Below are 13707 nucleotides of genomic sequence, written 5' to 3'. Positions count from 1 at the left end.
CAGCCTGGACAATCACAAAGGCCAGTCTCCCATCTATAGAATCCATCTACCAGACTCGCTGTCAAGGAAAGGCTGCCAGCATTCTCAAAGATCCATCCCACCCTGACAATGTTTTTCTACAATTTCAACCATTGGGGAGAAGGTACAGAAGCCACACCAGCGGTTTCAAAGCAGTTTCTACCCTACTGTCGTTAGAATGCTGAATGCACTCAAACTCTTAACATTCAACTGTACCCGTGTTTTTGTTTTTGCCGCTGTTTACCTATTATTTATCTATGCTACGTAACTATGTGATTTGTCCAAATTGCTTGGAAGACAAAGCTTTTCATTCCGCCTCAGAACATGTGACAATAAATTCAATTCACTTCACCGTTGTATCAAACATTTCAGCGTGATACCAATCTTACAGACTTCAGCCGGATTAGTTCTACCTCAATCGTGACAGGTACAGTTATAAAAGATTAACATTTCTATGTTGGTAGGGCCACCCCACATTCTCTTTCATAATAAGCAAGTCAGCATCTATTATGGTGTTTGGTCCTTGAGCTGACTCCCAGATCCAAGTCTGCATAGGAAATAAAGTCTCCTGGTCTTTCTCCAGTCTGTGTCGACATATCTTACCAGCACTGATGGTCTTGCAGGATCCTAAGTTGCATCAGCACCTTTCACAGATCACTGCTATGTACGTACCTGCAGGGAGGGTTTTTTCCCCCTCCAGAATGCACCCCATCTGGGCTGAAATGGGTTATTAAAACCATTTATTTGCAATTCAAAGGTAACAACCAACACTGCAGTGTATCTCACAGCCATCTGATGTTTATTTTCCTCCAGGTCTGTTAGTCAACCAGCATCAATTGCTACTGCAGTTTCTGGCGAGGCTGGAGTGGAGGCAAAACCAACAATGTTGTAGGCAAAATTGTGTAAAAGCTGCCAAGAGATAACCAGCCCACAGACCTGCCCATAAGACGCAATAGTTACTCCCACTGGTAGATATGCACTCCAAATCCCTCTGACTGGTGCTCCACGGAGTCCTAGTGTGCATCATGTATTCCCTTGCCTTGTTTGTCCCTGCCTAATCCTCACACTTAACAGGATTGAATCCCATGTACAACTGATCAACCCATCTATAGCTTCCTGTTGTCTACAGTTATCCTCCTCTCTACTTACAATTTTCATACAATCTGCGAACATACTGATCATCCCTCTAATATCCCAATGTAAATCATTTATATATGTACAGATTACAAACAGTAAGGGCTCCAACACTGATCTCTGCAGAACCCAAGTGGACACAGGCTTCCAATCACAAGAACCCCCTTGACCATTACCCTTTGCTTCCTGCCTCTCCAGCAATTCTGGACTCAATTGGCCATATTTCCTTGTATCCCATTTTCCAGTCTCCTATGGGCTTTTATCAAAAAGCCTTGCTGACCTCAGAGTAGGTTACATCAAAAATATTCCTCATCTACATACGTGGTTACTATTCAAAAGTTTGAGAGATTTGTAGCTCAGGTGCTTGTTGTTGTGGTTCTGTTTGCCGAGTTGGGAAGTTGTATTGCAGACCTTCCGTCTCCTGTCTAGGTGACACCCTCGGTGCTTGAGAGCCTCCTGTGAAGCGCTTCTGTGATGTTTCCTCCGGCATTTATAGTTACTATAGAATTTCACCAAGTTTGCCAGTTGGGATTTCTGCTTAACAAAACCACACTGGCTAATTAATTAATCTCTGCCTAGCTAAGTGCAGATTTATTCTGTCCTCCAGAATGACTTCCAATAGTTTTGCAGAATAAACTGACTGGTCTGTAATTTCCTGGTTAATCGCTTGCTTGCTTCTCGAATAACTACCACATTGACTGTCCTCGAGTCCACCTCTTCTGTGGCCGCAGAGAAACTGAAAATTGGCAGCACCCCTGCTACTTCCTCCCTTGCTTCACTCAACAGGTGGAGGACATTTCATCTGGAGATTTGTCCATATTTAAATTTGCCATACCACTCAGAACCTCTATGTGTATTAATTTCTTCAAGTTTCTCTCAGTCCTACCAACATGTAAAGATTGTCAACAGACTACTAAGCCAAGACAAAAGAGCTGACCTTCTACCTGATGCATTTCATTGCATAGAATTAGATTAGGAGCAAACATCCTAGCAGTAAGCTATCATCCTTTCCATTGATGCCATGTATTGTTAGCTTTTTCCAATTTTACATATTTTTGACTTTTAAATCAACCTGATTCTGTGGCATTTTTGCGACGATTGATGTATTCAAGATACATATAGGAATTGCCATTCAATCCCCTGGAGCCTTTTCCATGAGTCACTTGACAGCATGGTAAGTGTTCAATACTTCAAATATATTTGCCTCTTGCTGTTCCAGCTCCCTAGATAACTAAAATATCTAAAGCAAATCTTGCTCTGCTTTCAAAGCTGCTTTTGTTCCAGTATCCACTGCTCTTTGTGAAAAGTCCTGGATTTCCTTTTTTTTGTGTTAGTGTGCGCTGTGGGGGGGGGGGGAGGGGGTTGTAGGAGAAAAGTGGGAAAGAGTTCACCTCCACTTCCCTCCAGAGTACATCAAAATCACGTCCCCATATTCTTAATTACCCAAAAGAAAGCATTTCTCCACCCAACTTTTAACATTTTAGGTACCTTTTTCAGATTGACCTTCAGTTTTCCACTCTGAAAGTAATACAAGTTTATGCAACCCATTATTCATAATTTAAAACTTTTAAACCAAGCTGCAATTCTGATGAATCAGCATGGCACACAATTCTTCAGTATCTGAAACTAAAGATGGGGATCTGTGCATTCTGAGCAAATTATGTCTACCACACATTGTAAATCAACATTTTCTCTGGTTTCATACAACTGAAAAGAACTGTTTAATGAGAATTTATTTCTTTACAAAAAGGATGGCTTATGGTTTTAGAGTCATAGAGATGTACAGCACAGAAATAGACCCTTTGGTCCAACTTGTCTATGCCGACCAGATATCCCAAACTAATCTAATCCCATTTGCCAGCACTTGCCCATATCCCTCTATCCCTTCCTATTCATATACCCATCCAGATGCCTTTTAAATGCTGTAATTGTACCAGACTCAACCACTTCCTCTGGCAGCTCATTCCATACACGTACCACCCTCTGCGTGAAAACATTGTCCCTTAGGTCCCTTTTATATCGTTCCCATCTCACCCTAAACCTATGCTCTCTAGTTTGGACTCCTCCACCCCAGAGAAAGGAAATTGTCTATTTATACTATCCATGCCCCTCATGATTTTATAAACCTCTATAAGGTCACCCCTCAGCCTCCAACACTCCAGGAAAAACAGCCCCCAGCCTATTCTGCCTCTCCCCTCTCACTCAAATCCTCCAACCCTGGCAACATCCTTGTAAATCTTTTCTGAACCCTTTCAAGTTTCACAGCATCCTTCCTACAGGAGGGAGACCAGAACTGCACGCAATATTCCAAAAGCGGCCTAACCAATGTCTTGTATAGCCACAACATGACCTCCCAATTCCTATACTCAATACTCTGACCAATAAAGGAAAGCATACTAAATGCCTTCTTCACTATCCTATCTACCTGCAACTCTACTTTCAAGAAACAATGAACCTGCACTTTGTTCAGCAACACTCCCCCCTCACATTCATTTCCATCTGCCACTCGGCCCATTGGCCCACCTGATCAAGATCCCATTGAGGATGTCCACTTCACCTCCAATTTTGGTGTCATTTACAAACTTAGTAACATATCTTCTTTGTTCACATCCAAATCTTTTATATAAATGATGAAAAGTAGAGGAGCCAGAACTGATCCTTATGGTACACCACCAGTCACAGGTCTCCAGTCTGAAAAGCAGCCCCACACCACCACCACCCTGTCTTCTACCTTCAAACCAGTTCTGTATCTAAATGGCTCGTTGTCCCTGTATTCCATGAAATCTAACTTTGCTAACCAGTCTCCCATGAGGAACCTTGCTGAATGCTTTACTGAAGTCCATATAGATCACATCCACCGCTCAGCCCTCATTAATCCTCTTTGTTACTTCTTGGCCAGCTTTAATTTGTGTAGAGAGGTGTAGCTGCAATGATGGCTTATTCAAGCAGTGAGGGAGCATTCCAGATAGAAGAGCGCTGCTTGTGCGCACTCTGTGGTTTCTGGTTTTTCATCCTGACCTATTGTGGGTTCAGCATAGTAACAAACATTTGACTGGTTGCTGGACAGGTGGCTACAAGCTTTGGCTAAGAGCAATACAGCAGAAACATCCAGCCTTTAAAAAGCTAGCACCCATTGTGCCCTTCTGTATGGAAGTAACAAAAGAAAATTCCAAGTAGCTGCTCTCCTTCCCCTTTTTCTGTTAATTCCATTGAAATGAAAAAGGAGTAAAACACCATAAAGAGGATGAAATCATAAACCTGTCAATGAAAACTGAGAATTGGTGTGTGTGTAAGTCTGAACACGCACACACACAAACTCTCATATGTGGCAAGGATTCGTATGGAGTCAAAAAATATGTTGACTTAACCCGATCTGGACTGGTGCCAAAACAGAGGGCTTTTCCCCTTCACCACCAATAATGTATGATATAAGTCTTGTCTCTTAACTTAGTGTGGCAACTTTAAGGAAGGGGTAGAGGTTTGGCTAGAGACATATGGATTTGTGGGTTTACAATTTAACTGGTGACCAGGGCTAGAAGAGGCAGACCAGGAACAGAATCAAAAATATTTATTGTCCACCATGCAGAATGCTGATATGAACGCACACACTGACTAAATAAACCAAGTGCAAAATGCCATTGTCTCGGAGCTGCATGGCTGCTACTAGACTGGAAAAGAAAAGAAGCTCGCTCCTCGGAGCGAAGAATCATCTTGGACTTGCACCTACAGAACAAAGTGTCTATTTAAATGACAGTGAAATATAACCAAAAGAGGGGAGTTTCAGGTGTTTTTAAAGTTAATGGCTTTCTGTCTGTAATTTAGAGTATATGTTCTCTACTAAAATCATGGTGACCAAATACAGCTTTATTTTTGTTTTCACAGTAAGATTTTAAAATTGAAATCAGAGAGATATTTTTTGATTACTGAAAGCATGCATTTCTTTAAAATAAGATATTGGTCTCCACAGGGATCATAACACAAATTTTCAATTAGTTTTCAAAAGTAGAGATCAGCTCATGTCACTAACTGCAAAAAAAATGAAAACATCTAATCGATGTTATTACATTCGAAGACAGCTGGAGTGCTATGCAAATGTCAAGTCAGAATGAAATCTTGATCTAATTTCCATTTTGACTGAAAAAGCTGCAAATCTTTTAGAACATACAATGTTGTCAGTTTCATTTTAATGCCTTCATATTTGCAGGAAGCAAAAGTTAAAAAGGTTTTTGGATCAATTATCAATTTACTTTTCGATTGCACTGTTGAAGTAAAATGTCCCACAGCAAAGAGACAATTCCAACGTGACCAAAGATATGGCTGAAAGAAGTAGACTTTTTAAAATGGGTCAAGGGAATAGGGTCAGTGAGACGGTAGGCACCTGATAAAAGAACAGCAGACCTGGTTCCACTTTTGACAGATGGCACAACGGACAGGCAGTCAACCACTTCAGGGAGCCAGGTAAGCAATTTAAATATTTAAAGAGGCTGGTAACCTCTTCAGATTTAACAGTGACCAAAGGGCAGCTAACAAAGGTTTGTCCAGGTTTGGGTAGCAGAGAGTAGACACAACTTCTCTCCTTGAGCTGTCAGACATGAGAATGCTCTCAGGATTGAGGGTTGGAAGACAACCATCAACCAAACACTGACACTCACATCTACGCCCGACCCTGGTCAATACTGGACCTACAAATGATTTGTTAACATCTCCTTCCCCTTGACCTAACTACCATTTACTGATGTACTGCTATACATATCCAAGCCAAAGATTTTGAAATCCACGCATTTTAAGAAATGGAGATGGTAGAAGTAGAGATGAAGAGTGTAAAAGGAGTACAATCCCATAAAACATCAGCAACAGGAAAATAGGAACACAACTGATGGTAGTTTTGGGAAAAAAAAATCATTCAACAAATAAGAACTCACACCATTGTGAATGTAAGTGTAATAACTATTTTATAAACAAAAGCTTACATATTTACACTTTTTACAGTATAAAATTGGTCAACTGTAACTCACAGTAAAACATTGCATATCAACATTACATTTGGTCTGCCCAAAAGGCAAGAAAAATCCCTGAAATGCTGACTTCTTAAAATATATTTATATGGGTACATTTATAAATAGAGACTGCCACCAAAATTAACAATTTGATGAAATCATGTCCCCTGAACGTCAATTTACTGTTGCAATCTGGTCCATGTGTAAATCACCTACCTGGAGATTTTGGCTCAAATTGGCAGCAAGGACTGAAAGAAGTTAATACAATGGTTTTCTTCACAGATTAGAAAAGAAATATGCTGCATGCTCTTATAGACAGGAAAGGTTACACACACGCGCGCGTGCACGCACACACACACACACACACACAAACTCAAACTAAAAAAGTACCTTCCTACCATCAAATCTTTGGAGAATAATTAATAAGGCATTTCACTAGAGTTGCAATTCAACACTTGCTGTGAGCAATATACATTTTTAAAATGTACTCAAGACTGAACCTTTGATTGTGCGGACATAATTAGGCCATTTTACAAAAAACAAATTGATTTATAAAGATTTGTATAATTTATACAAAATAATGAAGCCATGTGCACAATGCACAGATTCTGTAGAAAAATAAACAGGACTACAGATTTGTCCCATACAACCTTTGATTGCATAAGTTATTGTTCCTCAAGCAACTTTAGTGAAACGCTTTGCATGAAAAATCATTTAAACAATTTTACAGCACCTCTGTCAAGCTAATGCCATATGTAAACTGCAGGGAAAATGCAATTAGTAGAATTTGCTAAGGTGTATTCACATACACTGATAACATTATGATTTTCTCAGAAAATCGTGTAATCATTTTCTTCTCCCTACAGAACATTAACGTAATATAGCTGGTTCTCTCTATATAAACAACAGGTATTTCACCTATCAAGCTCAGTACTCACATACATACAAACAGAAAATGATGTCAAATGTGAACAGAAACCAGCCATAAAATAAATATGATAATGCTTTAAAGTGTACTTAGTTTGTAAAAAATAATTTTTAAAGCGCAGATTTACATTACAAATGAAGAAAATACTTTATTTGGGAGAATAAGACTTCAGATTCAAGACCGCCCAAAGCATTTCTTCACTGTTGAAAGGCATTAGTCCAATTTTCAATCCAATTCCAACAGTTTAAACTCTAATTGTGGATTTACTAACCTGGGGGTCAACTCAGGATGGAGAGAAGAGCAAAAAAAGAAAGAGAGGGAAATAAATAGAGGGAGAGGGAGTGACAGACAGATGGGTTGGGGGGAGGGGAATAAAAGAGAAAGAGAGACACACTGACAGGGAAAGAGAAACAGACAAAAAGACAGGGAAACTAGAACTGCTATGCAGGCAAAGCATACAGTGACTTAGGAATCTTTTCATGACGGAAAGCAGTTTGAAGTCATATCCAAGTTCTTGGAAAAACTATAAAGATTTTCTTGTTGGTTGATGCTCTAGATGTGGTCATTCACCATTACAAGGTCTGCCTTCTGACAAGTGACGTTAAATTAGATATGTTACATGACAAAGATAAGCAACGAATAGCATTGTCAGCAATGAAACAGTTCTTGCTGTATTTTTTTTGCTGAAGGAGGACGGCATACAAAATATGGGCCTGAAAGCCAATAAAATAGCAAATTCATAAAAGCTAAAACACAAATTACAGGTATTTTTAAATGTTGCAATGTTGAAGGGTGTAAACATTTGAAAAGCATTTCAGAATGCTTGAAATTCATATTCCTCAACATGTACAGAGTTAAAGCAAAACATCATCAATATCACTCAAGTATTTAAATTAAATTCAGCATATTAGAAAGGCACCAATCATTATTTGCTCATTATTTCCATCACTAGAAGACAAAATCTACCAGTGAAGTTAAGTTCAACTTCAAAATAAAAACAAGTAAACATGTAACATATATTACAATTCAATCTTGATTTTTGAAAAAAAGCCAGTGCAGATCAAATAAGTCATAATCATAATTAGTGTAAATTATATTCATACTGTAAACCTTTAATAGCTGCCACTGAGACCGGAAGAACTGTGCAAAAAACTTGGATAGGCTTATTACTGAATGGTTAAGAGGTTATGGCTAGAATTGAAACAAATTCTGTGTTCGACACATCAAAAGCGAAAGATCAGGAACACTGCCCAGGTATGTTCAAGGTGTTACGGCAAATAGATGAGTATTTCCTATTACATAACTGTTGGTGACTTTGCGCATCAGTGGCTTCAGAGAAATCTTTAAATATATTAAGGCTACACCGCCTTTGAGGTTGGATTCTGCAGATGGTAAGCAAGTTTGGAAGACTGAAGTGCATTTTGATAATGAGATCAGCACCACAACAAAATAAAGGCTCCCTTCACACCAGCTCCCCCCAACCCCATCGCATAAATTAATAAATGTATTGTGCATATCATATCCCTGCAGTACGAATGTAATAAGTTCAGTTTGAAATGTTCTCTGCTTTTATGATCAGTGACTCCATCCCATTAAATGACTTGCCTTAGCCTTTTCTGTCATTCGTCGCATTCTTCCCGATCTTGACATACCAAGGTTTAGACGTTCACCAGCTGGGACAAAGCCATCGTCATCAGAGTCATCATTGTATAAAACCGTCCTTCTACCTTGGTTTCTAGTTCTAATTGTGGAGCACTTATTCAATCGATCAACACACAATTCGTCTTCATCAAACCAATCATCTAATAGTTTTGCCCGTTTATATTTATTCGCTGGTATTGAAAATCTGAAGCGTTTCCTCCTCCGCCTCCTCCTCCTTACTACTTTGCTTTTTATATTTCCTTTCCTTGTTGTTTTTCTTCTCACAGCCTTGCTATAATCATGATCTCCTTCAATGTGGTCTTTATCTGATCCAGGAGCAGACTCTGACCCACTTTCAGACCCTGGGCCTAATTGTGCAATGCCGTCCATCTCCCCAGTGTTTGGATTCTCTAAACTTCTTTCCTCTGAATCACTCATTGCCTTCCTCTTTGCAGAAGTACGTATTCCATGACCATTAACTAAAGGACCATTTGAAAAGTGATCTGAAAAAGAGAAGACAAATTTGCAGCTGTAACATATGTAAGATAATTACTTGACTTTTACACTTGCCACACTTTTAACTTCAGCTCATAATAGTCTTGTAGGCTGAATCTTCTAGAGATTTTACCTTGTATCTGGTGTACTTGACCGGACTCCTCTGTTACATCCACAAGTTCTGTGAAGAGACCTGATGCCAACTATTGCAGAATGCAGCATCTCTAAGTAATAAATCCTGAAGCTTACTTTGAATAGTATGAATTGACTCATTCATTTTAGACTATGCATTAACACTTGGACTGACCATACATTTAAGATTAGCTATGAAACAACTTTATCAAAACAGAAGAAAAAGCTGTCGGGTCAGATTCTCTACCAGCCATTTACCTTTTCTTAGAAAAAAATGGTGATTGTTATAACATATGCAAGTCAAATCCTGCATGTGAACATATTCAAAAGAATTCCAAATAGTTCTAACTGATTTAACTTTGAACAAAGCAGAAATAATCAGTTGCAATTTAGAGAGGTTTAAATGATCAAATGAACACAGAGGTAGGGCGTTAAAAGGACACTGAATCAAAGGAACAATTAAGAAAGGATGATGAGAAATTTATTCAAAGATTTGGGTTTTGAAAGCAGGAGAGGAAGATGGAAAAGCTGAAAAATTGAGAGAGTTCCGAAGCATTAAAAAACCCAAAAGAACTACAGGTGTGGAAATCAGAAACAAAACCAAAAACTGCTGAAAAATCTTAGTAAGTCCTTTGAAGGTGTTTTGAAGAAGGGTCACTGGACATGAAACATTAATTCTGATTTCTCTCCATAGATATTGCCAGACCTGCTGAAATTCCAAAGCACTGTACTTTAGACACCTGAAGGAAAAATGATTCAATGGTAAGGTGAACAGAGAACAAAGCCAGAAATATGAACGGAAGCTGGATTAAGTTACAAAGGATAACAAGTGTAAGACTACGAAATGATTTAAGTAGAAGCATATCCATTTTAATTTTGAGGCACTGAGGATCAGGACTAAATGTAGGTCAGCATGATCAAGTAGAAGACCAAGGACAGCATAAGCGGAGTTTTGGCTGTGCTAAATTTAAAAGGTTGAGGGGGATTGGAGTCTGTCCAGCACATGTACAGAAAGTATTTGCACTTGCGGCAGAGCCCAAGTCTGGGAATAAAAGCAAGATGGAGAAATTTATCGAGACTGTGATTCAATTTCACAGCTAGCTACCTCATAAGTAGCTGAGGCAAATACCTCAAATGCTTTTAAGGGGAAGTTGGATAAATACATGAGGGAGAAAAGAACAGAATAATATGTTAATAGTTAGACAAAGTAAGTGGGAGAAACTTCATGTGGAATGTGAATGCAAACATAGACAGTTGGACTAAATGGCTGTTTCTCAGATGTAAATCTTATGTAGAATAAAATAGTAATGGCAGATAAAATGCAAGCACCTGGAGGATTAATACCACTCTAGAACTTGATGTTACAGGGCTTGCTTATATGCAGAGGATCATTCACAAGAGTCACTTTCCATGTTTCATACTCACTCTAGTTATTCTTATGAATAATCCTTCATGAACAAAGATTTGATAAAATCATCCACTGGCTAAATGTGAATTCAGTGACGAATGGTGGACTTCATTCCAGTATATTGTAGGACACATTGCAACATCTTATGAGTTCGGTGTGTCATGAATCCAAATTATAATGGAAATATTTCTTCTGAACATGTAGGCTGTGGCTTCAAAAACTTTGGGAAGCAATCTACAAATGATTTCTGGTCTGCCTTCAAAATTCTGGGTGAAACTGAGAATCCTGAGGCAGTGATTCAAAGACCTCAATGCTGACCTGAAGTCTGTTTGCCACCCAGATCAACAAACATGTTGAGGTCATACCTGGCAGCCAGGGCATCCTGGAGTTGGTATATGCCACATTTAACCCCTTCCAGCATCTAGGTGCAAATAGCAGTAGATATGACAAGAACAGCAGGAGTAATCAGCCCCAGCACCAAATACAGAAAGACAAAATGGCAAAATCATTTCATGGGCCAACACAAGGGTCAGTAAAAAGCCCCAGGGAAAAAAAAAGAAGCATTTATAAACCCCAAATTAAATATCATACAAGTGAAATAACATTGAGCTGAAAAATCTGAAGATGGTTCCACACTACTATAGTTGTATCTATGGTCTCCTGCAAATTCTCAGGATGTATTTAACCCTAGGACCAGCAAAACACTAAAGAAAGTCTCAACTGGGATGCCTGCATTAAAATGACGTAGTATCAGTGGCAAAATTAATTGCAAGTGCAAATGAGTGAATAAACATGTAGAAGAATAGACATCATAGAAAGATTCTCATTTTTAACCACCACACTTCAGCACTTACATACTTGCTAAACTACAAGACACATTTCTTTGTCATTACCTTGCCCTGTAGGCATAGGGTCATTTCCAGTTACTCCAGTAGATCCAGACACTGAACCAATTCCACTCCTATTCTGTACTTCACATTCAGGGAATGGTGACAGCTGGAGATACTCAACTTCATCATTCAGTGATACTGGAAGAACTTCTGTTTCCAAAACTGGAAAATAAAATTTTATAATATAATGGCATAAACCACCATACCTGGTTTCAATGAGGAAGGGGAAGGAAAGCATTTTTAAAAATCTAAATTTGCCTCGTAATTCCTGCTAGAGATGCACATGATTCAGTTCAGAAGTCATATACACAAAAGAACGGCTGCACACAATGATGAGATTTAAGAGGAGAATAATAGATAACTTCATTATCATGTTTATTCTTTTTGGTAAACATCTTCTGGGGAGAACAAAATCTGGCAAGAGATTTTTTTTTAAAATACAAAAAGCAGCTAATTTACTTTCAGTTGGCAGGTAAAATGTAATTGCCTCTGGATGAATTTTCACTGCCTTTGAGGACTGACCTGCTCTCTAGTCCCCCCCACCCTCTCACGTTGGAGTTCAGTAAATTAAGAGTTGCTGTCTCACTCTAGCATGCAATCAAATCTTTAATGCATTCACATGGCACTGGTTATTACTGACAGGGCCAGCACTTTTTGACCATCCCTAATTGCCATGAGAAGCTGATGGACAAGCTGCCTTCTTCACTTAATGAAATGAGTGTTGTGAAGACATTCCAACAACTCTACTGAATAAAGATTGAGAATTTGGATTCAGAGAAGAAGCAGAAGAAAAAAAAGCAACAAATGTTTAAGTCTTTAAAAAAAAGCACAACACTGCACATGCTGGAAATCTTAAATAAAATTAGAAATGGTTCAATATTATAATGGTTACACGCTATTTCTCTCTCAGCACTAGGGACCTGGGTTCGATTCCAGCCTTGGGCTTGTGCAGAGTTTGCACATTCTCACACTGTCTGCGTGGGTTTCCTCCAGATGCTCCGCTCTCCTCCCACAATCCATAGATTGGGTAGGTTAGGTGAATTGGCTATGCTAAATTGCAGAGTGTTCAGGTTACATTAAACAGGGAAAATGTAAAGGTTGGGGTGGGATACTCTTCAGGAGGGTTGGTGTAGACTTGTTGGGCCTAATGGCCTGCTTCCACACTAAGGATTCTATAAACTACATCACAGCTGAGAAATGTTTCACAGTAACTGTTATTGCAGACAAATTCATTCTATAAACCAAGTTAAACAAAACGAATGAGGCTTAAATGATAACTAAATCCAGGTGTTCCAGATGATTTAATAAAACAGTGAAAGCTGCTGAAAATGGGACTATAAATGCTTTAAAAGAGCAAAAGTACATTTGTTCCAAAACATAACTGAACATTTGTAAAGGCTTATGAACTTATTGAAACTGAAATTCTTCGGGAAGTAATGGCACTTTCATAATTTTTCCCCCTATGAAGTTACCCCTCTTCTCTACTATTTTCAGCGTCACTTTTGAACTATACAGTTTAATTTCCATGTATTACTTATATGCAACTGCTTACTGAATTTCTTAAACCAAATTTAATTGATTTATATTTCTCCTCATTCTCACCACCTTCTACTCCACTTTAATTAACCTCCAGTTACATGGCATTCAGTCCATTCAGATTTTTAAAAACTTCTGTTTCAGTTTTTAGATTCAGTTTTTGCCCTCCATGTCACTGCAGTATTTTAAGTGGGAGAACAATAAAGTAACCAAAAACTTTAAAACTCCCATTGAACTGCTACTGTTGCACAGTGTTCATAGTTAATCTTGTCCAAAAAACAAATTTTTTTCCTATTGAAGTATACAAATTAAAAAGGTAAAGATAAAGTCACCACAGACCTGATGGCTGCTCTCTCATTAGACAGAAATGATTGATAGAAGTTAAACCTAAGAGTCATGCATTTTAGGTGAGGGGAGAGGCTGAAAAAGGCAGGTGCTTTATGGTAACCTCAGCTGGTGCAGGAATTGAACCCAAGCTATTGACATTGTTCTGTAACACAAACCAGCTATGTAGCCAACTTAGTTAAC

General features: G+C 38.7%; 1 protein-coding gene across 1 annotated transcript in view; it reads right to left on the bottom strand.

Moving 5' to 3' along the window:
• Window positions 1–6162: 6162 nt before the first annotated feature.
• Window positions 6163–13707, bottom strand: part of brwd3 (bromodomain and WD repeat domain containing 3) — a 111114-nt gene continuing 103569 nt past the window's right edge. The window contains exons 39-40 of the mRNA XM_060832604.1: window positions 11647–11805; window positions 6163–9221 (exon numbers count right to left, since the gene is read on the bottom strand). Coding sequence (XP_060688587.1) covers window positions 8653–9221; window positions 11647–11805 — 728 coding nt within the window. The 3' untranslated portion in view covers window positions 6163–8652. The remainder of the gene's footprint in view (window positions 9222–11646; window positions 11806–13707) is intronic.

The sequence above is a fragment of the Hemiscyllium ocellatum genome, chromosome 11 (genome assembly GCF_020745735.1).
Source record: "Hemiscyllium ocellatum isolate sHemOce1 chromosome 11, sHemOce1.pat.X.cur, whole genome shotgun sequence".
NCBI lineage: Eukaryota > Metazoa > Chordata > Chondrichthyes > Orectolobiformes > Hemiscylliidae > Hemiscyllium > Hemiscyllium ocellatum.
This window is presented reverse-complemented; position numbering and strand designations above follow the sequence as displayed.